This window comes from Cucurbita pepo, chromosome LG02, assembly GCF_002806865.2.
Source record: "Cucurbita pepo subsp. pepo cultivar mu-cu-16 chromosome LG02, ASM280686v2, whole genome shotgun sequence".
NCBI lineage: Eukaryota > Viridiplantae > Streptophyta > Magnoliopsida > Cucurbitales > Cucurbitaceae > Cucurbita > Cucurbita pepo.
In genome coordinates, this window is record NC_036639.1 from 2,241,436 (window position 1) to 2,269,119 (window position 27,684).

At 36.8% G+C, this 27,684-nt stretch overlaps 5 protein-coding genes across 12 annotated transcripts; 2 read left to right on the forward strand and 3 right to left on the reverse strand.

Annotated features, from left to right (window-relative positions):
* Positions 1-231: 231 nt before the first annotated feature.
* Positions 232-4,930, forward strand: LOC111788150. Of its 4 annotated transcripts, XM_023668383.1 has the most exons (9): positions 232-821; positions 1,641-1,731; positions 1,821-1,881; positions 1,918-1,929; positions 2,156-3,348; positions 3,421-3,471; positions 3,555-3,653; positions 4,000-4,164; positions 4,570-4,930. In XM_023668383.1, exons 5-9 carry the CDS (start codon positions 2,188-2,190, stop codon positions 4,717-4,719), a joined length of 1,626 nt encoding a protein of 541 aa, XP_023524151.1. In that variant the 5' UTR covers positions 232-821; positions 1,641-1,731; positions 1,821-1,881; positions 1,918-1,929; positions 2,156-2,187; the 3' UTR covers positions 4,720-4,930. The 4 variants fall into 4 exon arrangements, with proteins under 4 accessions (XP_023524151.1, XP_023524152.1, XP_023524149.1 ...); XM_023668381.1 differs by having other exon boundaries at positions 233-821; positions 1,821-1,929; XM_023668382.1 differs by lacking the exon at positions 232-821 and adding an exon at positions 868-1,210 and having other exon boundaries at positions 1,821-1,929.
* Positions 4,931-5,044: 114 nt separating this feature from the next.
* Positions 5,045-9,685, reverse strand: LOC111788192. 5 transcript variants are annotated; one of them, XR_002814110.1, is made up of 5 exons: positions 9,477-9,685; positions 7,247-9,188; positions 6,508-7,064; positions 5,960-6,023; positions 5,045-5,845 (listed from the first exon to the last, which is right to left on the reverse strand). XR_002814110.1 is itself a non-coding variant. In XM_023668453.1 (2 exons), the coding sequence occupies exon 2, from the start codon at positions 8,956-8,958 to the stop codon at positions 7,699-7,701; it is 1,260 nt and encodes a 419-aa protein (XP_023524221.1). In that variant the 5' UTR covers positions 8,959-9,188; positions 9,477-9,685; the 3' UTR covers positions 7,174-7,698. The 5 variants fall into 5 exon arrangements, 1 of the variants encoding a protein (XP_023524221.1); XR_002814112.1 differs by having other exon boundaries at positions 5,046-6,023; positions 6,508-6,642; positions 6,910-7,064; XR_002814111.1 differs by having other exon boundaries at positions 5,047-5,235; positions 5,770-6,023.
* Positions 9,686-12,512: 2,827 nt separating this feature from the next.
* On the forward strand, positions 12,513-13,976 carry LOC111788234 (peroxidase 45-like). The gene is made up of 4 exons (XM_023668516.1): positions 12,513-12,774; positions 12,845-13,042; positions 13,231-13,396; positions 13,474-13,976. Exons 1-4 carry the CDS (start codon positions 12,562-12,564, stop codon positions 13,878-13,880), a joined length of 984 nt encoding a protein of 327 aa, XP_023524284.1. The 5' UTR covers positions 12,513-12,561; the 3' UTR covers positions 13,881-13,976.
* An 843-nt stretch (positions 13,977-14,819) lies between these two features.
* Positions 14,820-20,399, reverse strand: LOC111788099 (plasma membrane ATPase 4-like). Its single transcript, XM_023668282.1, has 16 exons — positions 20,196-20,399; positions 19,471-19,590; positions 19,144-19,380; positions 18,299-19,060; positions 18,088-18,210; positions 17,896-18,000; positions 17,663-17,807; positions 17,404-17,568; positions 16,633-16,871; positions 16,513-16,545; positions 16,341-16,422; positions 16,086-16,246; positions 15,802-15,975; positions 15,522-15,704; positions 15,236-15,417; positions 14,820-15,098 (listed from the first exon to the last, which is right to left on the reverse strand). Exons 1-16 carry the CDS (start codon positions 20,244-20,246, stop codon positions 15,002-15,004), a joined length of 2,859 nt encoding a protein of 952 aa, XP_023524050.1. The 5' UTR covers positions 20,247-20,399; the 3' UTR covers positions 14,820-15,001.
* A 1,246-nt stretch (positions 20,400-21,645) lies between these two features.
* Positions 21,646-27,642, reverse strand: LOC111788146 (protein KAKU4-like). The gene is made up of 11 exons (XM_023668372.1): positions 27,328-27,642; positions 25,936-26,000; positions 25,382-25,485; positions 24,851-24,966; positions 24,630-24,775; positions 24,008-24,190; positions 23,564-23,834; positions 23,399-23,478; positions 22,999-23,032; positions 22,345-22,429; positions 21,646-22,264 (listed from the first exon to the last, which is right to left on the reverse strand). Exons 1-11 carry the CDS (start codon positions 27,581-27,583, stop codon positions 21,937-21,939), a joined length of 1,668 nt encoding a protein of 555 aa, XP_023524140.1. The 5' UTR covers positions 27,584-27,642; the 3' UTR covers positions 21,646-21,936.
* Between the last annotated feature and the right edge of the window lie 42 nt (positions 27,643-27,684).

Here is a 27,684-nt window from a genome sequence, read left to right on the forward strand (position 1 = left end):
TAAATTAGGTTTAGACATAGTAACTTACATCTTTTATTATTATTACTATTATTAAATATTAAGGAGATAGTGGTATAAATTACAATTTCATTTTGTATTTTATTTATTTAATTATTTATTTTTTGGATAATGATATTGCAAATTGAACAATTTATGGTTGTTCTTATAATTTTCCTACAAGAATTAATAATTTTGAGGACGAAAGGAAAAAGAAAAAAAAAAAGAAATTATCTGGACCACAGGGAAGGGGTAGTGGGCCCAATACTGCGATAGCTCACTAAACGGGCCGCTGAGGGCCCATTAAAGAGGGCATCAAAATGACGCTTATGCCCCCAGAGCTGGCAACATTATTTTTCATTTCGTACACATCTTTTAATTTCTTTTCAATAATTCCTGCCACTGACACCGTAGTGAAATCGCGTAATAAAATGATGGGTTGAGACTTAAGAATGATCCTCAACCGTAGATCATAGGCCGTACAGAGCACTCCGATCCGACGGCTGATATCGCAGAAACCGCCATTTCTTTGTTCTTGCTGCTGCTGAACGTCACCATTTTAGTCTTCAGTTGAGCTTCTAAGAAAAGAATCTCTCTGTATCTGTATATTTAACACACTCAAGATCTCCTCATCTTTTCCATCTTTTCCGTCTTTGATCATCTTCCCATTCTTTCTTTCTTTCACCGCCATTCTTGCTCGAAAGTGAAGGTGAAGAAAGCGTCTTCAGAAAGTTCATCTTCATCACTCGGTCTTTTGTCCATAATTTTTCCAGAAGAAGGTGGAGACGTGGTAGATTTGAAGTTCGGTGCTGCGATTCTAGCAGGTTCAGTTTCTAAAAGCTTTCCGACTTTTATGAAGTTTTTTGGTGTCTTTTTGATGAGTTCTGTTTTCTCTTTGTTTTCTTGAAGTAGCCAACTATAAATGATCCGAATGTTTTTTTTTTGGCGTCTATATCAATTATGGCAATTTCCTTTTGTTTGGTTTATTCATTAGACCTTTTCCACTCTTCCGTTTTGGTTGATTGAGATGCATTGTAGCCCGATTGCCTTTAGAACAGGAACATTTTCTAGATAGGAATCGAGCAACAGTTCGGTCCGGGAAAATCCATTGAGATCCACAATCCATGAGGATGGATTATAACTTACGTCCTTCAGATTCTTCTGCTCTGTTCTTTTAATGGCCTTTTCTTTAGAAATATTACTTGAAGGACAGGTATTCGATTCCTTTTGTGCACTTCTGTTTGAGGGCATTTCCATAGTTTTGTGTCTTGGATATTCAAGTGGCGGTCCCTTTCTAGTTGTCCTAAATGAATTTGGGATTTCTTCCAATGATTTGTAGTATTTTGATTGGGTATATTCTTTCGAGTATTATCCAATATCCATTTTGTATTGTTATATACAATGTTTTGGTTAAGTTAGCTGATTATTCTTTCATACTCAATACTTCCAAATGCCTGCAGTTCTAGATTGTGACAGAAGTACAGTTGGACCTATTAAAATGTTGGTTTTCCCAGGTTCAATTAATGATGATCATATATGGATTTAGCCTTGTTTTGGACCTTACTACTTTATCCTGTGCATCTTGTTTATGTTTGTTTAACATCAAAAAAGTTCAACTCACAATCATGATAATGTCGCTCTAGATCGAGTCGATATGATTGAAGGGGAAAAAAGAGGATAAAAGGACGACAAAGAAAAGCTTCTTTCAAAGTGCATGACACAGTGATACATCAGGTAATCACTACTTTCTTCCCATCGAGTCAGAGAGTATGAACATGATTGAACGGAAGGGTTCTGATATGTGAATGTCTTAATGGGTGCAGATCTGGTTAAGTGAAAAAGTAAAAGCGCTTCCTGCATTCAAGGATATAACTTAGCAAAATTTCAAGTTGAGATAATCAGTTGTTTGGTTTTGTGCTGAAGAGATTAGAGGTAATCTTCATATTCTCCTCAAAAATTTTGGGAGTAATTTGTGGTTTTCATGGGTTGCTCCTCATTTATCTCTCTACATTTGGTAGTCTTACCGCACTCTGTTTTTATTAGTCTCTGTATTATGCTATCCAAATTTTCTTGTTTTGTTCTTTCTTTCTTATCCTTTTCCCTTTTTGCTTAGTTTAATTGTTACACTGATATCTCATATGTTCCTTAATTGGTGCAGATTCTAGCTTTGTAGACTGCAAATAGTTTCTGATGGATGAGTATTCCAGTAAAAGAGTTCATATGGGAATTGTTTCTAGGAAGGGACCTGGTGTAGTTTTGAGGGATAACGTGAAGAACAGGGATCAAAGTAACCGATATGGCAACCGTCTTGGCTGCACTGGTAGGGTATGCACCACTAGTGGTGTACAAGTTGGCTGTTCGAATAAAACCAGCTCAAAAAGGCCATTCCGCAGCTCAAGCGGTAAAGAAGTTCTTGGAAGTTCCTCAAAGAGTTCCTCTGCAATCAGAAATCTCAGGAAATCCTTTCCAGAGCCTTTTGCAAAGCTATCATCTAAGCTTGAAACAGATTCTTCTGAAAATGATAGCATTCAAGATGACTTGGAAGAACTGGAGTTTATCTCACCTCCTGTATTGTTCCATACAGGGCTTCAAGTAAAATCTGAAAGTTCGTTGCCTGCTGATACTTTGTTGATGGAAAGGGGAAGTTGCAGTACAGACGCTAACACTGAATCTAAGAGAAACTCTGTTCAAAGATTTGAAGTGGACAATCAAGATTCTCATGCATCCATGCAACCTAGAAGTCTTTGCCAGACATCAAATGGTGGTAACAGTAGGTACAGTTCAAGAAGCCTCCCTTGTGATTCAGTATCTGAAATAATTCCATCAGATGGTTCTTTGCTGGAGCGAAACCTTGTGAGAAGGAAGAATGTAACAAAGAAAATGATATATGATGGTGAGAATAGTTCCCATTCTCGTGGAAAGAAGGTGGGTGGAACTTCCCGGGGGCAGAATTGTGTTTCCCGGCACGGCATCTTTATTTCTGATCAACGACCAGGTCGAAACGTATTTCACAGACAAAATGTTCTTTCATCATATGGGACTCGAAGTTTGACAAGTGTATGCAGTGGGGCAAGGCATTCATATCAAAGCAATAGTGATAATCTGTCATCGCAGGATTCACTAGCGATGAATTCTTGGATGCCTCAATCTAATATCTCCAGCTCCTCAAATGCTTTTAGTTCACTTCAGTCATCTTCAGAATCACACTCCAGGCACCGCATGACTTATCCCGAACCAGAGGACTATAGTCAAAGTATACATGACATTGGACGAGCCACCCCTACAGAAGCTGATATTTCCAGCACTTTGACAAATCTGAACAGTTTTAGATGCCACAATGGAATTGCAGAGGTAATAGTCTTCTTAAATCTCATTTTATGGCCCTGGGAAAGAGTTGTCGCTTAGTTATTATACAATTTTCAGGTACTATTGGCGTTGGAGAGGATTGAACAGGAGGAAGAGCTCACTTACGAGGTGTGCAGTCTTTTGTTTTCTCTTGGTTTTTTATTTCATTAAAGAATGAGCTGCTGACTGCTATCTTGATTTTTGTCTTGCAGCAAGCCATTCTTCTGGAGACGAGTATGTTTCTCAATAGCCTAAACATCAATGATCAGCATAGAGACATGAGACTCGACATTGATAACATGACATATGAGGTAAGCACTTCTTGAAAGAAAAAGTGTAACAGCCCAAGCCTAACAGATATTGTCATCCTTAGGCTTTCCCTTCTGGATTTCCTCTCAAGGTTTTAAAACGTGTCTGCTAGGGAGAGGTGTCCATACCTTTATAAGAAATGTTTTGTTCTCCTCTCCAATCAATGGGATCTCACAAAAAAAAAAAAAAAAAAAGAAGTTGTAGTACTTAGCAATATCTTGTTATTGTTCTAAGTTACCTAGTGGACTGTCTGATTTATTTTATGCTAAGAGAAGCAGCACTTTATCACTTAACAGTTTTGATGATTACTCGGTACTAACTTCTCTTCTCTATTCTGCTTTTAAATAGGAACTTTTAGATTTAGAAGAGAGAATGGGGACTGTGAGCACAGCACTATCTGAAGAAGCCCTGACAGAATGCCTTGATACAAGCATTTATCAGTCTAAACCAGGAGGAAGAGCAGCCACGGGCTCTATCGAGGAGTTGAGCGACATCAAATGTTGTATTTGTCAGGTTCCCTTTCCTATCCTTCCTTTACTACTATGATCTTGATTGATTTACGACAGAACGACAGATTTAGTGTCTAGTATGAAAGAGAGCAAATGTAAAAGTGACTTAAAAACCCTCTTTGAGAATAACATGAGTAGCCAATGCATACCCGGTCGAAGAAAGGCCTAAGAAATTCAAATTATAGCTCTCTGTTGCCTATTTCCTTTGATCTTTGCCTGGACAATCACCTTGTTCTTGAGGTCATTGAGTTTCACTTATATTGTAATCTAACGAGATTATTAATCACGTAACATACCAAGAAAGTCATCTCTTCCAACTTTTTGCAGGACGATACCTCTAACAGAACTAGGATAAATTTCTTGGTTTGCCAATTATAGCTTTAAATATTTTGTCAAAAACTCTTTGCAGGAAGAATATTTGATAGGAGATGAAGTTGGGAGACTGCAATGTGAGCATAAGTATCACGTAGCTTGTATTCAACAATGGTTGAGGTTGAAGAACTGGTGTCCTATTTGTAAAGCATCAGCAGCCAGCCAGCAGCTTCACCCTTTCAAATGACATAAGATAACTGCAGACAGATAGTGTGCCCACTTTCTTCAAATTTACAACTCTCTGTCTGCAACTTCATGTTTGTTTGTACAGAATAGATTTGTTTCATCCCAATTGACCAACAAACTCAAGCAGTTTTATCTGAACTCTCAATTGAATTGTGAATCAAAATTGTCCATAAGTTGATGCTTTTGATAAAAGGGTCTCTTAAGTTGATGCTCGACTTGTTTCAATGGCGTTTCATAATAGGTCTCCGTGCTTGTATTATTCATTTAAATTAGTTCGATAAATTAGTTTAACCTAAAGAAATCATTTAAAGATCACTCCAATTTGAATACAATAAAAAGGGACAAACTTCAGGGGTTATATATCATAGCAAAGAAGAACGCATATGGGAATCAACGATCAGACATTAGCTTAAGACTGCGTTGAGTTCAACGCTTCCCTTTCGGAGTATAAGAGACTGCATGTAAGGTCTTTATAGACAAGAGTGAAGCCATCCGAACAAGTTCATTACCAAGGCTCCTGTCAATTCAATCCAATCCATTTTAGTCTCCCTAATTGGCTTAGCCACAATTTGAAAAATGAATAAAACGACAAACAAGAATACGGGGCTTCAATATAGCTTGACTAGTTAAAGTATAAATCCGAACACCTCAATGTTCCAGCTACTTACAAAATGTGAGAAGGTAGTTCAATAATCACATCCGCTTCCGAAAGAAATCAAAAAATTTCTCGAAAATCTTACTAGACCCATTCATTCTTTTTTCTCTGATAGATGGTCAGAACTTCAAATAATCTTATTGAGAGGTTTGCTAGAGATCAAATGTTTCTTTTGTCCCTTTCAAACGATCATTTGAGACAATCTTAAAAAGAGTGACTTCTACATCATTTGAATATCTCGTCAAAGCATCAAAATCTATGTCTACAGAGTGGATACGAGTCAATCAAAACATTAGGATTTGCTTACAGTAATTTCTTTTCCTTCCTTTGAGCTATCAAAATGCTTCCTTCATCCCACAAACAAAGCAAGACAAATTAACATCAAAATTGACTTACATGATGCAGAAAGCATAGACATAGCTGAGTGAGTGAAATGAAACCAGAATTTGCTGCACAGAGCAACATGATCATCCTGAACACCAAAAGCGAACACAACATATAAATGGGAATCAAGAAACAAGATAAAACAAAAACTAGGATAACATAGCTGGACAATATCCAAATTTTCAAAGAATTCTGATTTTACCTTTAAAATAAGCATGCCACTGTAGGTATGTACAGCAAGGAACAAAGACTGCAGTTCTCTAAGCCTAGAGAAACAAGTTTTCAACGGATTATACTTGATCTAGGATTGTGAGATCCCACATCGGTTGGGAAGGAGAATGAAGTATTCTTTATAAGGGTGTGAAAACCTCTCCCTAGCATATGCGTTTTAAAAACCTTGAGGGGAACCCCGAAAGGAAAATTCCAAAGAGGATAATATATGCTAATAGTGGGCTTGGGCGGTTACAAGGTTCATCTAACAGGGTAATAGAAATTAGATTTAAGAACTATAATTTAAACAAGAGAATCATCTCCTCGAAAGTTCTTTTCTTCCTCAATCAGAAGTCTTTTCTTGTATCTTAATCGACATCATAAAAGTAACGTATTTTTGAAAGTATTGACAGAAATGGAATACTTCTCAATTGATAACAAAGTGAATCATCTCTTAGCAGACATATTATCTTAATTTTCAACTATCCCTAGTGAATAGCTTGTGCCATCAACATGATATAAGTAAAGAAGGAAAGATACCGTGTCCATGAGATATGAACTTCGCCACTTCGTCTTGATTGCTTCATTGATTCCTTCCCTTGTGCATTACAAACTCTGAAGTTCTTTTTTCCAATGAGACAGACTCAAGAAGTTTATAGTACTCAGCAATAGTTACTTCAAAATAATATGAACGCACGTTCAGCTAAAAATTGACGAATATACATTACTGACAAGCAAGCACAAGCAATGTCAGAAGAAAATTGTGAGGCAACCTCTCAGAAGAACACAAATCAATTATGATCAGCCAAAGCACTTGCGATAAAACAACAGACAACCACAAAATCAGGTGGAGCTAATTTCTATTTCTCAGAAGAACAGATACTTTTCGAGTTAAAATGGTCCTGTACTTTTGTCTACTTCAAAGTTCAATCATGACGTTACCTTTTAATGAGAATTGTCCTCATCCAATTCGTCGTGGCATTTGTAGAACGTTGATTTGTTCGGTAGTAAGCTGGATATCCAGTTGCAGAGACCTCGAAATCAGGCTGTGCTGCTCCTGAGACTTGAACTTCTCCCACATATACATTCACATTTATCTAAAGGGGCAGATCGATTTAGAATATAGCTAGTTTAAGTTAGAAGACAAAACATGATTATATATTGAATAATCATACAGTTGAAGATGAGACCAATCTACAGAACGCATTGAAATGGATGTTAATTTGTTATTGATATTGAAATCCCAATAAATTCTCAGATTCTAAAATACATACAGCACCTGAAGCTCTCACCCAGGTGTTCCATCTTTCACCAAACTAATTGACAGTATCCCTGCAAAACTTTTCTGATTCTCTCAAAAATAAGTTACATGAAAAGGCTAAGTTACAAGGTAGTGGCAAATGGGGCTAACATGAATGCTAAAAATGCAACAGAACAACCTTTTTTATGGGCATTCTGGCTGAAAGCTTCCCCTTTTCTAGTCGAGTTAATTCAACTTCCTAAATGGAGCAGGCAATGGGCAAGGAACTCATGTGCAGTCGGAGGTTCCCCCGGTTGTTACAATATTTTAGCATGGAATCTTGGAGCCTGAACCCAATGGGAGTGTGATCAAGTATACCCCAGCAAGAAGGGCTGAACAGGAAGACATCCCAGGTAAAATTTAAAGTCCTTTGGACTTGAACAAGACCAGCCAAAAGGATGGCTGAGGATAAATAAAGCCTTTGCAATTGATTATTCCTCAAAGGCACGCATAGAAATTTTCTCCAACATCAAAGGCCAATCTTCCCCAAGCTGCTTTGGATTGATCTCCATAGCAACTTTGAAATCGAGCAATGACGCTGAGCATTCTAAACTCTTTTCCTGCAAAACTTCAGACCGCCCGTTGCTATTCTGTACGTGTTGGTGGTTACTGGGCCGCATACCATTTATAACCTTCCCTTGATTCTGTTGCTTCTGGATAGGGTGCCCTGTATGTTCAATTGTAGACCTTGATCTCACCAACTCAAGGCAAGACTTGATCAATTGCTTCAGGTACACATCCAGGGTGTTATTCAAGATGTTGGGACATTCTATAGAAACACCTTCAAGCCCTTGAGCAGTTGCAATTTGCTCCATTCGTTTTCTCACCGTCTCTGAATCAGACAATCCAATACTGTCGTAACAACTCAGAAAATCACGACTACTGCCACTGCTACCAACTGGCAAAGCCTTGCGTGCCCCACCTACACTAGCTGAGCAAAAGGGAATACCAAGAGGTGGAAGTAGAGGACCTCTGAGGATGCTTAAGGGATCTGACTGTTCCACCTCGTCTCTATCTTCAAGAACAGCTGCTTCTGTTGGATGTATTCTTGGTTTTTCTGATGGCCGCAGAACTGCTCCGTCTATGTCATTCTCAGGTAGCTCAGCTACTGCTTCAAGATGCTGTACCGGTCTCTGATAGTCACACATGTTTACATTACCATTCTCTGTAATAACTTTGCTGCTGCTATCTTCAGTACCAGATGATTGATACGAAAGACATGTGATTTTTCCATTCGGACCAAGCGGACTCGGCCTATCCCTAAACTTTCCACGTAAGACAGATCTCCCTTTCCGTGGGGATACCGGAAGAACTCCATTTGGCCAAATTGGCATAGCCTGATTCTGATTCGGAAAAGTAGATCCATTATGTTCAGGGCCATCTTCCCTGCAAGGTGAGTTGTTTGAAGCTTGTAGCATAGACTGTGCATGTCCTGACCCATTTATTGGTGGTGGGGTCTTGGCTACACATGCATTCTTCAAAATTGACCTTATCAATTTATTGTGGAGCTGAATATTCTCCCTTCCAAGCACACGGACGCACATCTTATCAAACTCAAACTTGCTCAGTTTCTGACCCAAAAATCTGCTCAAGTAGAAGAAGTACCGCTTTGACTTGTCATTTCCAAGTTTCTTAACTATCTGAGCTTTCAAGTCGCCTATATCAATTCTGGAGCTGTGCTGAGGTTGCATTTCTCCAGAGGGCGGTTCATACACTGTAAACTGTAGCAGCTCCAAACCCCAGTCACTCAAATTGAAGCTGAATTGCGGTACTGTACCAATACAAAACCCCCCCAGAATTTATACTTCCACGTCATTCAGAACAAATCAAGTCTCAGAGGCCACACCATTTGAGTGGGGAGGGGGTAGGGGAGGAACAGTACGTGCACGAAGCATAAAGGGTAGGTTTTTTTTATAGCAGCCTGAAATCATAATTCCAGCAATGACTGAGCAACATTAAATTCGAAAGGAAGAATTCGGCATCAAGAACAGAGCCAAGAAGCATTAGAATGCAAACTCAGATCTATATTCCCCAAACCAAAACCCTAGAGATCAAAGCAACTAAAATCACTAAACCCCTCAAAGAAACAAGAGAAAAATCAAGGCGAAAAAGGTGTATTGATCATCGTACGAAATCAAAGCCCTAAGTCCGAATTGGAAAAGGAAAAAAAAGTAGAAGCGGAGCCGGAAAAAACGAAAAAACCACATACCTGGAAGAAGAACGGAAGTGACGCGAATTGCAGCAGAGCAGGAAAGAACAATAGAAACCCTGGTTCGTTGAGCGCAATTGGGAAGTTGGAAGTAGAATGAAGGAGATCAGTGAAGTGGATGAGGAAAAGGGAGATCAGTAGAGAAGGAAGAAGAAGAAGAGGAAGAAGAAGAAGAAGAAGAAGAAGAAGAAGAAGAAGAAGCAAGAAAGGGGAGAAACATGGAAGAAGAATCAGAAAGGGAAAGGGGTTTAGAAGGGAAGGAGATATGTATGTGTGTATGTATGTATGTATGTATGTTATGTATGCATGTATGTTATGTATGCATGTATGTTATGTATGCATGTATGCATGTATGTTATGTATGTATGCTATGTATGGAAGCTCTGACCTGAACCAAAGCTTCGAAGAATTGCAGCGAAGAACCAAACTTCAGTGACTCCGTCTTTCCTTTTCAAATTTCCTTAACAATTCATTTTTCTTCTAAACTATTTTATAATTTTATCTTTAAAAATTTTAAAAATTCAATAATATCTTTAAACTTAAAAAAAAAAATAAAAAAATAAAAAAAAAAAAAAAAAAAAAATAAAAAATGAGTTTAATTAATAACTTTTTCAAAAAAGTTCAAAAATATTTTAAAATTTTTAAAAATATTTTTACCTCTTCAAAATAACATTAAAATATTAATAAATAATCTATAAAATGTCGATAGACATCCTTTATCTTCTCAGTACTATTTTTAAATTTTATAGATATTTATTAAATATAATATTAATTTTTTTTTTAAATTAAAGAATATTAATGAACTTTTTAAGATTTTTTTTTTTTTAAGTTTAAAGATATTTTTATTAATTCAATCTTTAAAAAAATATTTGAGTAATATTTATAAATAAATAATTTAATTTCTTATTTTTAAAATTTGTAATAAACTTAATCTCTATTATAGAAAAATGTTATTGAAATTATAAACTAAACTGTTAATTTTTAGGTGTTTAGATATTGAAATTTTATTTTATAGTTATTTTTTCCTTATTTATCTTCTAACTTTTCTCAAAAATAAATTATTGACTTGCCATATATTTCTTATTTTTGACACGATCACGTTACTCATTTGAATTGGATAATTTTAACATATTTTGAGATTATCCAACTGCGACACCCGAATAAAAGAGAAGTACATAAATGAATCGATATCAAATCTGAACGAGAGGGATCTCGAGTATAGAATAGTTAAGAAATGCTTAATAAAACTGAAAGTGCATGTAAGTGGAGACAAAACGTGCTCATGGGCATGGATTGTTACACTATCACACATATCTTTAAAATTATCGTGATTGAGCTACCGAAAATAAATATAAATATTTTATTTGAGTTAAAATTACACTTAAAATTTTATTTATAAATTCAAATTTAAAAAACTTTTCATCCCTTGATATATTTATAAATCCACATAAAATTACTCAATAAATTTTACTAAATTCATTTTAAATTATTATTATTATTATTATTATTTTCTTTTAAGAGTGGTTATAGAAAAATTATAAAAAGTAGGTATTTTTTAATAAACATGATTTGCACGTGATTGTGGTTTAAAATGTTGAAAGCCCTGAGAGTCTCCACCCACCAGGCCCAAGTTGAAATAATCATTCAAATTGGGCCCATGGGTCGCACACTAATTATAAGATAATTGGGCCTCAAGTCATCAAACCTCCAAAGTTTGGGCTGAAATTTTAGCCCATTTTGTCACTCAACTTAGGCCCAAAATAAGGCCCATTAAGTTGATTTCATAATCATTTTCTAGCCGATATTGTCCTCTTTGAACTTTTCTTTTCGGCTTCTATGTCTGTTAGGGTGAGGTTTCCAGACCCTTATAAAAAAAATGCTTCGTTCCCCTCTTCAACCAATGTGGAATCACACACTATTGACATTATCGTTTTCTTGTTTATCCAAGCTCAAGTGTTTTTAGGGTGGATTACAGACAAACTTAGAACCCATTTTACTCGAACAGTACGAAACTCGAAGGAATGGGATGCAAGTGCATATGAGTAGCAACCCCAGCTCAATTTTTTTAATATTGACTTTTAGTACTCTTCATTTTATTAGACTGCACGTACTTGTAGTAGACTGTACAACCATCATCAGATAAAAATTCAAACTTTGCAAATGATTAATGTTTAGGCAGTTAATAAATAAGATAATGATTAAATTAATAAGATAAGATAAGATAATGATTTAATATAAATAACGTGACGTACATAAAACCTACCTTAGAATAAAACAATGTAGCGTAGTGGAATATGGATGCAATTATAATTATTAATATAGTGGAATGAGTCCTTTTGTATTTGTCCTATATAACTAAAGGCTTGTTTTGAAAATGGCCCATCAATTCTTTTCATTTACTTAATTACTTGTTTTTTTGAACTATTTACCTTTAGAGCTGTCCCATCCTAAGTGATTAAATCAACTTTTTAAAAATTAATTTAAAAAAAAAGATGCTTTTTACTCACATGCAATGCACAAACAAATGATTTTGGAGATCTTTTTTTACCCAATTTGATCAAAATTACCATATTTCTTCTCTTCAACTTTGAGATAAAAGGGGTAAATTTAATTAACTTCGAGGGGAAAAAAAAAAAAAAAAATTAAAACTAGCCCAGATGAGAAATCACTGTATAGAAAAGAAACAAGAACACTTGACTCAAATTCGAATCACTCTACGAGTAAAATCGACCATGTTAAACTTAAATGATTCTAAATATGCAATTTGAAACTTAACCATTACATCTTCTTTAAAGTTTATACGGCATGATTGATGTCTTGGTTCATATCATTATTTGTTCAGTTAATTTATTTTTAAAAGGGTTTTTGGTTTTTTAAAAATTAAAATTTTTCCCAACAACGGATGACAGCTCAAAATTTAATTTATGTATTAAAAAAATAAATAAAAAAAGAAAAAGAAAAAGGGGTCAAAAAGCAAGAGAAGTAGCCAAAGGGGACCCTCTTAAGCCTCCATCCCCAAATTATATATAAACCCCAACAATGATTATGTTTCCAAACTGCAAATTCAAAAACTTGAGGCCCCAAAATGCAAATTCAACACTTTCATTTTCTCCCCTTCTTTCTTCTTCTTCTTCTTCTCTCAACTGGCTGTTTTGCTAAGCTTCACCATAACTATTACCATAATTCATGCCCAAATGTTGAGTCCATTGTGACAGCTGCAGTGAAGCAGAAATTTGAACAGACGTTTGTTACTGCTCCCGCTACTCTCCGCCTCTTTTTTCACGATTGTTTTGTTCGGGTATGGCTAAATTCTTATTGTTCTTTTCTCGGGATTTGGTCGAGTTTTGATCGAGTTTTTTATGAGACAGGGTTGTGATGCTTCTGTGCTGCTTCATTCGAATAACCACACTTCTGAGAAAGACAATGCTGATAATCTTTCGCTCGCCGGAGACGGGTTTGATACTGTAATCAAAGCTAAGGCTGCTGTCGATAGCGTGCCGGAATGTAAGAACAAGGTGTCTTGTGCTGACATATTGGCTCTTGCTACTAGAGATGTTGTAGCTTTGGTAAGTTGGTGTTGTTCGTATATGTAGTAACTTTTGAGTTGAAAATAGACTTAAAAGGGAGTTGTTATATAATGACAGAAGCCCACTGCTAGTAGATATTGTTCTCTTTTCAGACCGGATAAAGGGTATTTCATTTTCCTCCCCAACCGATGTGGGATCTCACCATTGTTGTCGTTGTTGTTTTGTAGACTGGAGGACCGTCGTATGCGGTGGAGTTGGGAAGGCGAGACGGGCGGATCTCGACACGAAAGAGCGTTCGACACCATCTTCCTTTACCTGATTTTGGATTGGATCAGCTGAATGCCATGTTTGCAAGACATGGTCTATCTCAAACAGACATGATTGCTCTCTCAGGTGCACTAATGACTCACTAAGCTTCCAATTGCATTAGATTTAGAGGAACATTACTAAGAATTTGTGGTTGTTTTTAGGTGCACATACAATTGGGTTCTCACACTGCAAGCACTTCTCCAAAAGGCTATATAGCTTCCACAGCAAAAACCGAATCGACCCGACGTTCAATCCAAGCTACGTCGACGAGCTCAAGAGGGAATGCCCGAGGAACGTGGACCAGAGAATTGCTGTGGACATGGACTCGAGGTCGTCGTTCACGTTCGACAACGTGTACTTCAAGAATTTGCAGATGGGAAAAGGGCTGTTCACCTCAGACCAAGTGTTGTTCACAGATAGAAGATCAAGGGAAACAGTGAACTTATTTGCTTCCAACAATTCAGCCTTTGAAGAGGCTTTTGTGGTTGCAATGAAAAAGCTTGGGAGAGTGGGAGTCAAAACAAGAAACCAAGGGGAGATCAGAATTGACTGTTCTTCACTCAACTAAAATAATAATCATCTCTGTTGGTTTTAACAATTTACTAATAAATTTTAAGAAAAAAAAAAGAGAATTTGTTTCAATAGATTCTCGTTCTCGTTTGCACGAGTTTGTTCGTTAATAAATTACAAGTTTAGTCTCTAAACTTTTGACTTATTTTGAATCAAATTTATGTCAAATAAACCAACTTATTAGATACAAAATTGAAAGTTTCCAAAAGGAGTTATTAGAGAGTTCATAACCATATGTTTTCGAGCAGTGGCAGGAGACCAAGACTCTGACTGCATGCCTGTTGAAGAATAAGGTGATGACTCGTAGGCAGTGACTTGGTTAAGGGAACCCACTGGAGCCGTAGCAAAAGCGAGTCTTTATAGGACAATTGTCACTGCTTAGGGACCCGAACCTTTTCATATTTAACCGTAAACCGTAAGCTAAGTATTTTTGCTTTTTCACTTTTTAGAGTGTGTAGGCAACAAGATGGCATTTTTTTTGTAATAATTAATTTATTTGAATAAAGTGGAAAAAGAAAAAGAGGCACAGAAGCAACCACCTCACCTCAATCAAGTAGGAATGTCCTAATAATGCCTTACAAACTCTCAATCCCTTTAAATTAATATTATAATAATAAANATATATATATATATATATATATATATATATATATATATATATATATATATATATATATATACACATATATATATACATATATAAAAGGTAAGGAAGGAATAAAATTGAAAATATTATAATAATAAAAAAGGACAAATTATTTAAAATAAAAGGGGGGAAGGAAGAGGTGGTAGATCACATGGAGAAGATGAGGTTAGTTAATTATATGATAAAAAAGAAAAGAAAATTGAGAGAAATGGACAAAATTATTATTATTATTATTATTATTATTATATATTTTTAATACTTGTTAAAATAAAGAATTGGAAAATCCTATATTCAGTAGTAATTAATTATATACACAGAAGAAAAAAAGAAATAATTAGAAAAGGAAAACATCCTGTCTGTCTGCATTGGCAGAAGATAAAAAAAAATGGCTACAATTATTGACTACCAAAACTAACAAAGTTAGAGACAAAGGAAGGGGCTATTGGCATTGGCATTGGCATTGGAATTGGTTGTTAGACAGTGTAATGTTGATTAATTGTGTCGATGTCTAGTCCTTTCAACTTCACCACCGATTCCACCCGACCTTTTAGAGTGTGCAACTCCCGCAACCTATCCATCCACCAATATACTAGGAAGTTAGTATCAAATAGCACAGACTACGAAAAACTTCTCCCATTCAGAGGCATTCAAGTAACACTATAGTGAGGCATTGCTTAAGGAAGATGACTTGGGGTAGTAGGCCGTACCTTGCAATTTCAGCGCGTCGTCTGGCTTGCTCGGCGATTTCGGAGAGCTCCCCACAACTGTTCCTATCAGAGAGAGCGTTGTTGGATTGAGGTAGTTGAAGACCATGAATGGTTCTTTGTGTGGTTGCCCATTGTGCTTCTCTCTCTTCTTTCCCGTAATCTTTCTTGGTTGTGAAAGCAGTCTATCATGAGGGAGACACAACAGGAGAGGAAGTCCATGAAAACTGAGTTCAGTTCATAAAAGAACAAAAGAAAGGTAATGAAACGGGGCTAAGAGTGTGGCTACCTTGTTCTGCAAAAGGTTGTTCCAAGCCCTTCCACTAAGAATATAGCGAATGGTAAATTTGAGGATATCAAGAGGGATGTAAGTTATCAAACTATAAAGCCAGATCACACCAGCCCATCCCCACCCAGTGCCTTTTATTCTTGCAAAATCCCAGCTTGCATACACTGCTATTAATGTTGCTACCTGTCATGTACCCGAAAACGAGTTTCGTTGCTTGCTTAACCAGTTGAAGGAGCTAAAATGCTAAGAATTAAAGGTTTTTACTTCTTGTTGTACTTACCAGCTGGGCAACTATGAAAGCGCTCACTAAGAGAAGTCCAGGACGTTCCACGAAGGACCAACTTCGAGACCTTGTGACGAAGATAAGGGCCTGACTCACGATACTAACTTGTAGATACAATGCTGCCATCATTCTCGGGTCGTCGTTCCTCAGGGATGTTACGTAAAACTTGTTCTGCAAAAGGAAATTGGAAATACAAAACATGACACAGGAGAACAAAGGTATGTCACAAGAACTTGAATAGGATATCCAGTGTGGATCATATAAGACTTCTTTGTTCTTACCGAGCAAAAGTCGGTATCTCGCACGATCCAGAAGAATAACACTGTCATCAGAGCCAAGTATCCACCCAACACAATGCCAGTAGCAAAAATTTCCTTCAACTTCCAACTGTCGGGCTGCGGAGAAGGCTTAACTCGATCCTTCGAAATGGTCATGATTGTTCCTAGAACACACAGTATACAAAAAAAGTTAGAATTCCTGATCCATTCAGATAATAGGAAAGGCAGTGGATGAACCAACATTTTTGGTAGCCATACCATCGTTTAGAATAGCTATAATTAGAACCATGAATGGAGCGAAATCAAATTTCCAAATCAAAGCAATCAACAGAAAACCAAACTGCAATGTCAACAGAAAGAAATGTTAATCTCCAGACCATATAGGTTGATATGAACATGAAATATTTCAATCTATTATCATTATATTTACCACTATACGGATGGTGATGGAAACTGCATAAATCTGCAAAAAAGAAAGAAAAAAACGATGAATGAGTTGGAGTTGTGCAAGTAATCAATTAAAACTGGCTGCATCAAAGTATAAACTAACCGTATAATTCTTCATCCTCTGGAAAATAGCTCTACTGGTCAGTACTGCACTGATAATAACGCTCAATCCTGGTTCGGTGAGGACGATATCAGAAGCGCTTCTAGCTGCATCAGTTGCATCAGCAACAGCAATGCCAATATCTGCCTTCTTTAGTGCAGGGGCATCATTGACACCATCTCCAGTCATTCCACAAATGTGCTTCTTCTCTTGTAACCTTCTCACAATTTCATATTTGTGTTCTGCCATATGCAAATAAGCTTAGCAAAGCTATGTGTGGCAATGCATTTTGTATTTGGAGATCTTTATAGCTAGCCAGAAAAATGGAAAAACACAATAGGGCAGAGATGAAACATAAGCTTGCATGTATAGATATGACAAAGATCATGGGGAACTCAACTCTATTATGTGTGCAAACAGAAAATTAAATTAAGGAGAAATGTAAAATTAGCCTATCGGTGTCTCGTCCCTTCGCTTCACTCATCTATTGACGTAAAAAAATCCTTAAAAAGAGCTAAAGTCGCTATAGTCTGTGCTCTCACTCAGCAAGTAAGCAGCAAGATTCTCTCTCGGGAAAAGCGCTAAAAACAGAGGAGTTCCCTCACTACTCAAGATATATAGCAGATGGCGGCCATAATGGCTGGCCTTCTTTCCTTTATGAGTTTGATAAAAAGACTAAAAAACACGGGGCTTTCGAGTTGCTCTTATAAAACGATTATTTCCTATTCTCTAGCAATCAGTGCAATTTAAGTTAAGGGAAGTTGCAGAACCCACCTGGAAATACACCAGCAAATCCATCAGCCGTTTCAATCAACTCATCCACAGGAAGGGTGTCTGCTGATGCATCCCTGTCTTGACTAAGTAATGCAGAAGAAGGGTACATATTTGATCCCATACCAAGCCTCCGACCGGTTTCCTTAGCAATAGCCAGTTGATCCCCTATAATTAAGGTATCATTCAAATGCTATGCAGAAAAAACTGTTTGTATATAACACAGTAAGTGTAAAGATAGTGATATTTGCTTTGCACATACCAGTAATCATCTTGACATTCACTCCAAGGTTCAGAGCCCTTCTGATGGTTTCTGCACTATCATGCCTGGGAGGATCAAACAGAGCTAACAACCCAACAAGTTGCCATGGATCTCCTGGACTTTCTTTGGTTTTCTCAGGTACTTCCTGTGGATCAGTAGTTAAATAATAAGCTTGGAGAATAGAGGTTGCTATTGATCATTCATAACATGAGTGAAGGTTAACATTTGAAAACCTGTCTAGCAACACCCAAGGATCGGAGTCCGCATTCAGCAAACTTATCAATCACTCCATGAACTTTTTCCCTGACGGCTTCATTTGAATTGCAAAGATTTAAGATCTATTTCAAACAAGGAAAAATGAGAAATGAACAAATCCTTATAATCTCACTTGTATCAGTCAAGAATACAAAGAGAAACAACTTTACCTGCTCGGGAGCACCTTTGCTAACTCGGTGCCAGCTATCGTTGGAATCAATGTAAGTGAGAGCAGTTCTCTTATCAACAGGGTTGAATGGAAAAAAATGAACCTCTCTAATACCAGCTCGTGCCTGCATAATTTTGTGATCAATATATCATGTAAAATTCTGATTATCAAACTTTTGCTCATTTTTAAAACATCATGAACTAAAACTACACCTCTTTTGGATCTGCCAACATTCCAACGATAGCAGCATCTATGGCGTCCTGATTTTCGGTCCTAGAGGCCCTTGCTGCAAGAAGAATGACATGTTCTTTATCCACATCCCCCACAAAGACTTCAGTCAAGGATTGGTCAACAGTGAGCCTATTCAAGGTTAATGTTCCAGTCTTATCACTGCAAAGGACATCCATGCCAGCCATCTCCTCAATGGCAGTCATCCGCTTGGTAATTGCACCTTGCTTAGAAAGACGGTGGGAACCAATGGCCATGGTGACAGACAAAACAGTGGGCATGGCAATAGGAATTCCTCCAATCAAAAGAACCAGCAAATTGTCAATGCCATCCCTATATGCACGATGTTGAATTGGGTACATGACTATGATCTCAATAACAATTCCAATAGCAATGGAGCAAATACAGAAGTTCCCAATGGCAGTAAGAACTTTTTGGAAATGCCCAACTTGATTGGTGCTGTCCACTAAATGAGCAGCTTTTCCAAAGAAGGTATGCACACCAGTGGCAATCACTACTGCTTCGATTTCTCCCTGTTTACACGTCGACCCCGAAAAAACCTCGTCCGAAGGGTTTTTGGTAACCGGGAGGGACTCGCCAGTTAAAGCAGATTGATCAATCTTCAAAGGATCCCCTTCAAGAAGACGAGCATCAGCAGGGACAATGTCTCCCAGTTTGATACTTATTATATCTCCTGGAACCAACATGGCAGCATCTTGCTCACTCCAACGACCGTCTCTGAGAACCTAATTATATAATACCACACAATGACAAAGATAAATAAGAAGAAATCAAGCAACTAATAATGATGTTTTAGTATGCTCTGAACCTTAGTTCTAGGAGCAAGACCGGCCATAAGGGCTGCAGCTGCATTTCCTGCGTTGTTTTCTTCAAGAAAGCTGATGGTTGAGTTGATTAAAAGTAGGGCAATGACTCCCACGCAATCCTGCCAGTCCGGAGGCCTTCCGCCGCCGTTTGCTAAGACAATAGCCATTATAGCCGCTGCTTCCATGACCCAAGAGAGAGGGTTCCACATAAACCCTAGAAATTTCAGGATTTTGCTCTCCTGTTTCCACACAAAAGGTACTCTAAATCGATTTGAAACAACTCAACCATTGTTCGAAAGAAGAACATAGAAATTTCATAGTAATGAGACCTTTTTCTCTTCCAGTTTGTTCGGTCCGAAAACTTGAAGCCGATTGGCTCCTTCCTCTGAACTGAGACCTTCTTTTGTGCATTTTAGCTTCTCAAACACTTCGCCGATTGGAATATGCTCCTGTAAACACAAACATGAACATAAACAAAGCGTTTATAATCACGAAGGCGTCCGCATGGCGAGAGTTGTTAAAGTAAATCAAATCGTCACGTAATTGATCAAATCGAGGAAGATATTCATGAAGAAATCTCTACTATTTCCGTAAAATTTTCGTATGGATATAAAACGATGTCGTTTTACAACGCCTTAACGGAACTCCAAAGATGAACCAAAGAATCAGAATAGCCAAAAATAACAAAGCCCTACGTTCTTTCTCACAGTTCTCAGTCACTGGAATTACACGAAACGATCACTACGTCGCAGATTCCAAATTCTCATCACTCATCACAAACAAAAATCCTCGCATTACTGTTCGTTTTTTCGATCAAACGAAAACATGCAAAAACAATCCGCCGCCATAATCTCGAACAATCAGAGATTGATCGATTCAATACAAAAAAAATACACAAGACAGTTACGATCGACGTGAAGATTCAATCACATTTCAAACACCGAGCGATGATCCAAACATTATGATCATAAAGGAACCAGNAAAAAAAAAAAAAAAAAAAAAAAAAAAAAAAAAAAAAAAAAAAAAAAAAAGAAGCAAGAAGAGAAAGAAGTACCAGATCGACGGACTCGTTACGAATCTCTTGGAGAGTGATAGGATTGGCCATTGTTGTTGATGATCAAGAAGAATGTGGTTGGTGAAATTGAGTGGAAACTAAGAAGATCAAAAGGCGGTGATTTAATATAGGGGAGGGAGGATCCGTGGATTCGTAATCCGAAATGGAATTTGGAAATATACGAGAATTCATGATCAGAATCATTATGAATTCTATTCCAAGTACTAAACGAGAATCAAGATCTTCGTTGACGGAGCAAAAAATCCCCTACCTAATTTACCCACGTCATTAACTAATTTAACTTCCAATGCCAAACCTCTTATTAATTAATTTATTATATTAAAGCTAGGACTAATTAATAATTTCATTAATTAAAACTTTGGATTGCTTTATATTTTGAGTTAATTAAAATCCTACATATATAATTATCCACTTTTAAGTTTTGTGAGGGTCTTAATCGTAAATATTAAATCACATGGCTTAGAATCTAATAAATAAATAAATAAATAAATAAATAAATAAAATCTACCTCAGAAAAAAATAAGTTGAGTTATATTGATTTAAGATTTTTATTTTTTAAAAAATGAATGAAATATTAGATTTGATTTTAACTTGAAATACTAATATTTTGATTTTTTTTTAGAAGATAATTATATATGTTTATTATCAAAATAGAGAAGATTTTGAGAGAAATAAATAAATAAATAAATTCATTTTTTTTAAATTGAGATATATATTATATAATTTAAATATAGTTCATTGTATATGTAAATGAAACATGTGAATAGTTAATTTTATAGAGTTGTTTATTGGTGAACAAATTGATAAATTTATTTTAATTTAAAATTAAAAAAATTTATGAAACAAGATGAGAAGTGATAATGTTAATAAATAATTCTTTTAAAATGAGAATATTAAAAAACTCGTGTATCACGAGGATATCAAAATCTTCTCGGGTAGCTCCTTAGGATACCTACCAAGAACCATTTTGATGGTTTATATATATATATATATCGACTTAAATTTTAAACTCTTATAAGCGATTTGTTTAAAATGAGAATCTTAAGAAACTCGTGTATCACAAGGACATTAAAATCTTCTCGGGTGGTTCCTTAGAATGCCCGCCAAGAATCAATTAGATAGTTAATATATCNTTTTTTTTTTTTTTTTTTTTTTATTTTTTTTTTTTTTTTTTTTTAATGAGAATCTTAAGAAACTCGTGTGTCACGAGAACATCAAAATCTTTTCGGGCGACTCCTTAGGATGCCCGTCAGAACCATTTTGATGGTTAAAAAATATATCAAAACCACCTGCATAAAATAATTATTCTCCATAGTTATATAGCATAATTTTTTTTTTTCTAAATAAAGAAAAATAAGAGAAAAAACGGGATGATGAAATACGTTTAAAATTAAAGAAAAATCGGTACTATCCATTTGATTCTAGCGTCTCTCTCTAACTTACGTTCATCATTTGTATCTAAATAAGTTTTACGTACATGTGAACATTAATGCCTTAACGGTTTTAAAATGAAATTCTAACGAACGATAATTTTACAGAACTTAAATACACAGCTTCCTCAGTGTCGCTTATTCAAGCTGATTCTATGATCTAGCTCTATACAAAATCCGTACAACTAATCAAACTACTCATGATACAAGAGCCTTGTTTTAGCGATGGTCAAAGGTTTTTATGTCCAATATTAGGTTCCAACACAAGCTACCTTCCTGTTTTTCCCCCTTCAGTTTCTTCGTCTTCCTCGTCGCAGGTAAGCCATTCTACTCGTCTTCCCCGCTGCTACGCTGCTCTCTGTACTTGGCTTCTCTACCGTATTAACGTTATTACCAGCATCGTTTTTTTCCTTGCTACCATTATGGTTTCCTTCTGATGGAACTTTATCGGCGGTGGCATCAGCGTCGTTCGTGTTTGGGACCTCCATGGACACTTCACTTAGTTCGCATCGTTCCTTAACAGGCAGCCCTTTTGCCTCATGGTCGTGACCTGATGAATTGCTTTCTTCAACTATCTTGTCGACATGGTTCTCTTCTACAGCAAGCTCCCCAGTGGAACTGCAATGGAAGAAACGAAAATCAGCTATATGCAGTATTCGTTTGGATACAGAAAGCGAGAGAGATAGATACCGAGATACCTAGGTAACGACGGAAGACCGTTGGCCAGCCCCGCAACTCCATGGACTGTAGAGTATCCTCTCTCATCTAAACTTGAATTTGATGCTGCACAGAAAAGCAAATACAGTTTACTATTTAATTGTTAAAGAAGCATATACTACACTATAGGAGCTGATCTACATCAGCTTGTTTTTTTGTAACAGTCCAATCTCACTGCTAGCGGATATTGTTCTCTTTGAACTATCTCTTTCAGGTTTCCTCTCAATATTTTAAAATGTGTCCGCTAGGGAGAGGTTTTCACACTCTTATAAAAAAAATGTTTCAATCCCCTCTCCAACCGATGTGGGATCTCACAATCCACCCTCCTTCGCGGCCCAGCGTCCTCACTGGCACACTATCTCGTGTCCACCCCCCTTGGGGGCTCAGCCTTCTCGCTGGCACATCACCCGATGTCTGGCTCTAATTCCATTTGTAACAGCTTAAGTCCACCTTTAGCAGATATTGTCCTCTTTGGGCTTCCACTCAAGGTTTTAAACACATCTGCTAGGGAGAGATTTCCACACGATTATAAAGAATGCTTCGTTCCCCTCTCCAACCAACGTGGGATCACACTCTCACAAATCCTATAGAACTACAGCTCAATCCTACAAACATAGGATAAAACTATTACGCACCTTTCCTCTCATTGGTAGGATTGGATTCAAAATCCTGCAAGGAAAAGGAATAATAGAACCGTATCAAGCATCTAATAAAATCAGTACCATTCTACTCAGACTGAGGTGTTAGCGAACTTTCAGTAGAACAGGCAGAGTTAATAACTCTCAAGACAGCCAAATATGTATAGATGACGGCCGAGAAGTAATTTTAAAAAGCTGGTAGATATCTAGTCTTATTTACGTATAGCGATACGAAACAGGGCCCTACAAGCCACCACAGCCAATCTAAGAAGGCTGGTCACATCCCCTCCCCTAGATACCAAGTATAAAATTTAACGAACTGGTTTTGCAATTTGCCCCTCCTATAGTGTACATTTGCAATTGGAGGCCTAACAAAGCCCTTTTGGGAGTCTGTTACCTTATCCTGTTGTTGAATAGTGCTGGCTGAGCCAAGTAAGCAAGCTCCATTTTCTGGCACATCTTGTATGATCTTTGACTCTGTGAGGTGCAAATGAGGGTCACAATGTTCAGGGACTATCTTTTACAAATGTAAGTACATTGTTCGACTCGCAGAAATGCGTACCTGATAAGTCATGAGTGACAGAAATGTCTGCAGACCAATTTATTGATTTATCTATCGACTGTACAGCATGTTGCGTTTTATCTTCACTGTGAATTTTCGAATAGTCTGAACGTGCAGAACTCAAATTACCTTTGTAGTCTGAAGCAAATGAAGACCAATCAAGCTTGGCAGATGAGCGGGATCGTAGCATTTCCTCGGTTGCTTTTGATCGCACGCGTCGTATTTCCTCTTGGATGTTCCATGATCCACTGGCAGGAGATTCCCTTTTGATCTGCACCCCAATGTCAACAAACAGAATCATAGATTGAGAAACTCAAAAGTATTTATCAATTAAACTTTCATATGGGGGTCGTGACTTGGAAGACGGTCATACTAAAAAATTGTAAAATGGGGAAAATGTTTTGGAGAAGCGTCATGACTATAGTTTAATGGATAGAATGGTACCTTAGATGAAGAAAGTGGGTTTCCACTAACTGAAAATGATGTTTCTTCTTTGAAGAGCTGTAACCTTGATGGTGAAGGAGACTTAAACTCAAAATTATTCGCAGAAGGAGAGGCCCATAGAGGGCGTTCTCGCATGTATGATTTGGCTACATCTACAAGTGAACCCGTCTCTTCATCATTACCCTGCAGCAGCATATACTTCAATATTCCAAGAAGAAAAACCTATATAAGGACACATACCAACTCTAAATTTTGTATTATAGTATTATCATATCAATCTAGTATCATCATTGTTGGTTAACATTAGCGAGCAGTGAATAATTGGAAGAGAAGAAATATACACAAGGGATTGTTGGGGGAAGGGGTTGAAAGGGTAAAAGAAGAACAAAATCATTGAGAATAATATGGAGTGTAAGAAACCACTAAAGCGTAACAACTAGCAAGAAATAATCAAATTTATATGTGGCAGATAGGATGTACAAATAAACCATTTGCTCAGAAATGGAGTTCTTGACAAGTGAACTGAGGGGAATGTTGAACTGTAAGTAATGTAAACAAAAGTTGATCCATTACGTGATTATTCATATGCCATTCAAGAATAACAAAAGAAAGAATCACCAACCACTGGCAACATCGTGGAATTCAAGGTGCATGGCCCATGATCCAATTCCAATGGCGAACTAGACCCCAACAATCCTAATCGTTTTTCATTCAACCATGTTTTCGCCTCAAGAATTGCTGTGCTGCAGACTGCAGACCCACCATCATCTGTATCAATTTGTACACGATTCATTATTTGCATAACATAAAATTATGGTTTACAGGAAATTGAAAGATCAGTACCGCTATCAACTGCTTTGTTTGAAAGCTCAGTTAGCCGCCCTGCAGCCTCTCCTTCAATGCTTTGACATTCTACAACCCTTGATTCAATTATCTGAAATAACTTGTCACGCTCTGCCCTGCTTGAATGAAAGTGATGAACAAGAAGGCACTGGTAACAGATAATTGAAGGCTATCATCTAAGTGTCAGTGACCTAACTCAATTTGTTGTCATTTATCACTCATGAACTAAACTATCTAGCCATGAGAACATCAATCATTGAACATATTAAGGATTTAAGTTTGAAGAAGAACAATAACTTATTTCAGCATCTATATAAACTAAAAACATAGCATTCATCAAGATAAAAGTGCAAGCAAGCTAGTAAAACCAAGATGAGCATTGTTAATCATAGAAAACAAAACGGAAATTCTCTTTTTCCAGTTGACTGATAGAGAACTACATAAGAAATGTCTAGACCAAATTATTGTTCCAGCAGAACAATGAACAATGAACAAGTTCCAGCAGAACTCCTCAAAAAATTATTGTCATACCTAGAGAAGGTTTCCTGCATCAGAAGCTGTTCAATTAGACGCTTGCTATCTTTCTTCTCTGGAGGAAAGTCCCTAAATGAATTGACCATCTCTGTTGTCCCGCTCTTCCAACATAAAAATATCAATCAGACACACTGGTGTAGTCTACTTAAATCAAATACCAAATTATCCATTGTTTTACACTTTGATTTTGTCACATATAATTTATTTATATGGATAGCATGTTGAATCAAGAATAGATCTTCCATAAATATATTTTATTGATCTGTATACCCACATAGCACTAGCGAACCCTCAAACCATCAACTCTAGTACAATGCTAGATCACTTAATTATGAAAATTATTTCTTTCAACATAAAAAGAAATAAAATAAGAATGATGTTATTAAAACATGATATTACAACACCCAATCACATATCAAACTTGATAGCAGGTCTGCTAGAAAAATATTGAGATATTTCTTATATTGCCTGATAATGAGACAAACAACCTAATTTCAATTTTATGAGAAAACACCTCAACAAGTACATGATTTAACATCTAGATTGTTTACCTTCTTCACTCCATTTCCCTGGAAGACACGATTGTCATCATGAACATCATCTTCGACATCATCCTCTGTTAAATAAGATGCAATACATCTTTAAAAGATAAGCAAACTAGAAGCAGAGAACTTTTTTTTTTTTTTTACAAGAAACAATGTTTTCATTGAGAATAATTGAAAGAATACAAGGACATATTTAAAAAAAAAAAAAAAAAAAAAACAAGTCGCCCAAAAGAAGGGAGTCTGACCAGACCTACAAGAAATTAATTCAGTCCAAAAATATACCAACTCTCATGTCAATGATGATACAATTTTGTTCTATGACAATGACCAAACCAATATTCAAAACATATTTAATGTAGTAAAGTGATTTGAGATAGCCTCAGGGCCATAAATCAATTTGGAAAGGTCATGTCTGAGCATCTTGAGAATGCCAGCTTCAATGTTGTTTTCTCTTACACACCTCAATGCCATGGGCCACAATTCAATGGAAAAATGGTTTGAACCAAGCCAGCTAGTATTTAAAGACTCCTTAAGTTCATCTTGATGAACGTTCAAATTTTCTGAAGGAAAAGAAACCCGAATTGAATATCCAAGTTCAATTTCTCACCAACTCTTACAATTGTCGAGGCGCTAGAAAGTTTCATCTCTCTTCACAAGGTTTCCTAACGAATTTTGTACTTATTCTTTTGTTGTAATTGATTTTAATTGGGTGTACTCTTATAAGCTCCCACGGAGTGTATAGATTCTTGATTGTAACTTTTCACTAAAACAATCAAAATGCTGCTTCTTGTTCTAAGATAGATCAAACTCCCGCAGACATCATGACATGACCTTGAAAGAGAAACCCAGGGCTCAAAACTAGTTTTGAAGAACTAGCACATTTCAAATGTAACCTTAAGGCTGGAAGCCTGGAGTTACACTTTTAAGTTAATTTTTGAATTCTAAGTCGTAATATTGCGAACACACGAGAAAGATCGACCAACTACGTACATGAAAGTAAATTAGGCATCCTAAATGAGAATCAATATTACTGTAATCTAAAATTTCATGAACCCATGCCACAGCATACCACCCAATTTCATCAATTCCAGCCTCCTTGACCATCTTACTGCGTATACTTAACAGCAAACACCATAAAGTTTACCATGAGTTGCTTACTTCTTTTCTAGTACTTCCTCCATTTCCCATCCACATTCAAACTCCGAACTACATTTTGCCCTTCTTGAGCTCGTCACCAACTTCAGTGTTCTACCTACTTCTCATTTCCTCAAAACAACCTTACATTTCGAAGCACCACAACCATATTAGTAACTCCTAACCCTTAGTAAAAAAAAAAGCTACTCTATCCACATAGTTCTCACAAAACATACACAAAAATTCAGTTCAAAGTAAGCCAACCTGAATCACTGTCGGAGGAGGAGGACGACGACTCGGAAATGAAGACAGAAGAGAGAAACTTTCCGGCGCCGGAAGCAATGGTGAGAGTAGGCGAGAAAATGAACCTGGAGATCCAACTAGGGTTTCCTCCAGGGCCCAAATTCGAAAGTCCAGGACGTTCATAAGGAGTCTTCCTACTCCAAGCTCGCCTAGCTCGAACAATTTTCCCGCCGGTTCTTGACCCTCCGGCTTCACGATATGCAGGAACGGACGCCATGGAAGAAGTTAAGAGTGAAGATACTTTGTTTGCTCAGGCGAGAGAGATTTTCCAGTTATGGAAGGTGAAATAGCCCACTCCGGGGTAAATTGAAAATTGAC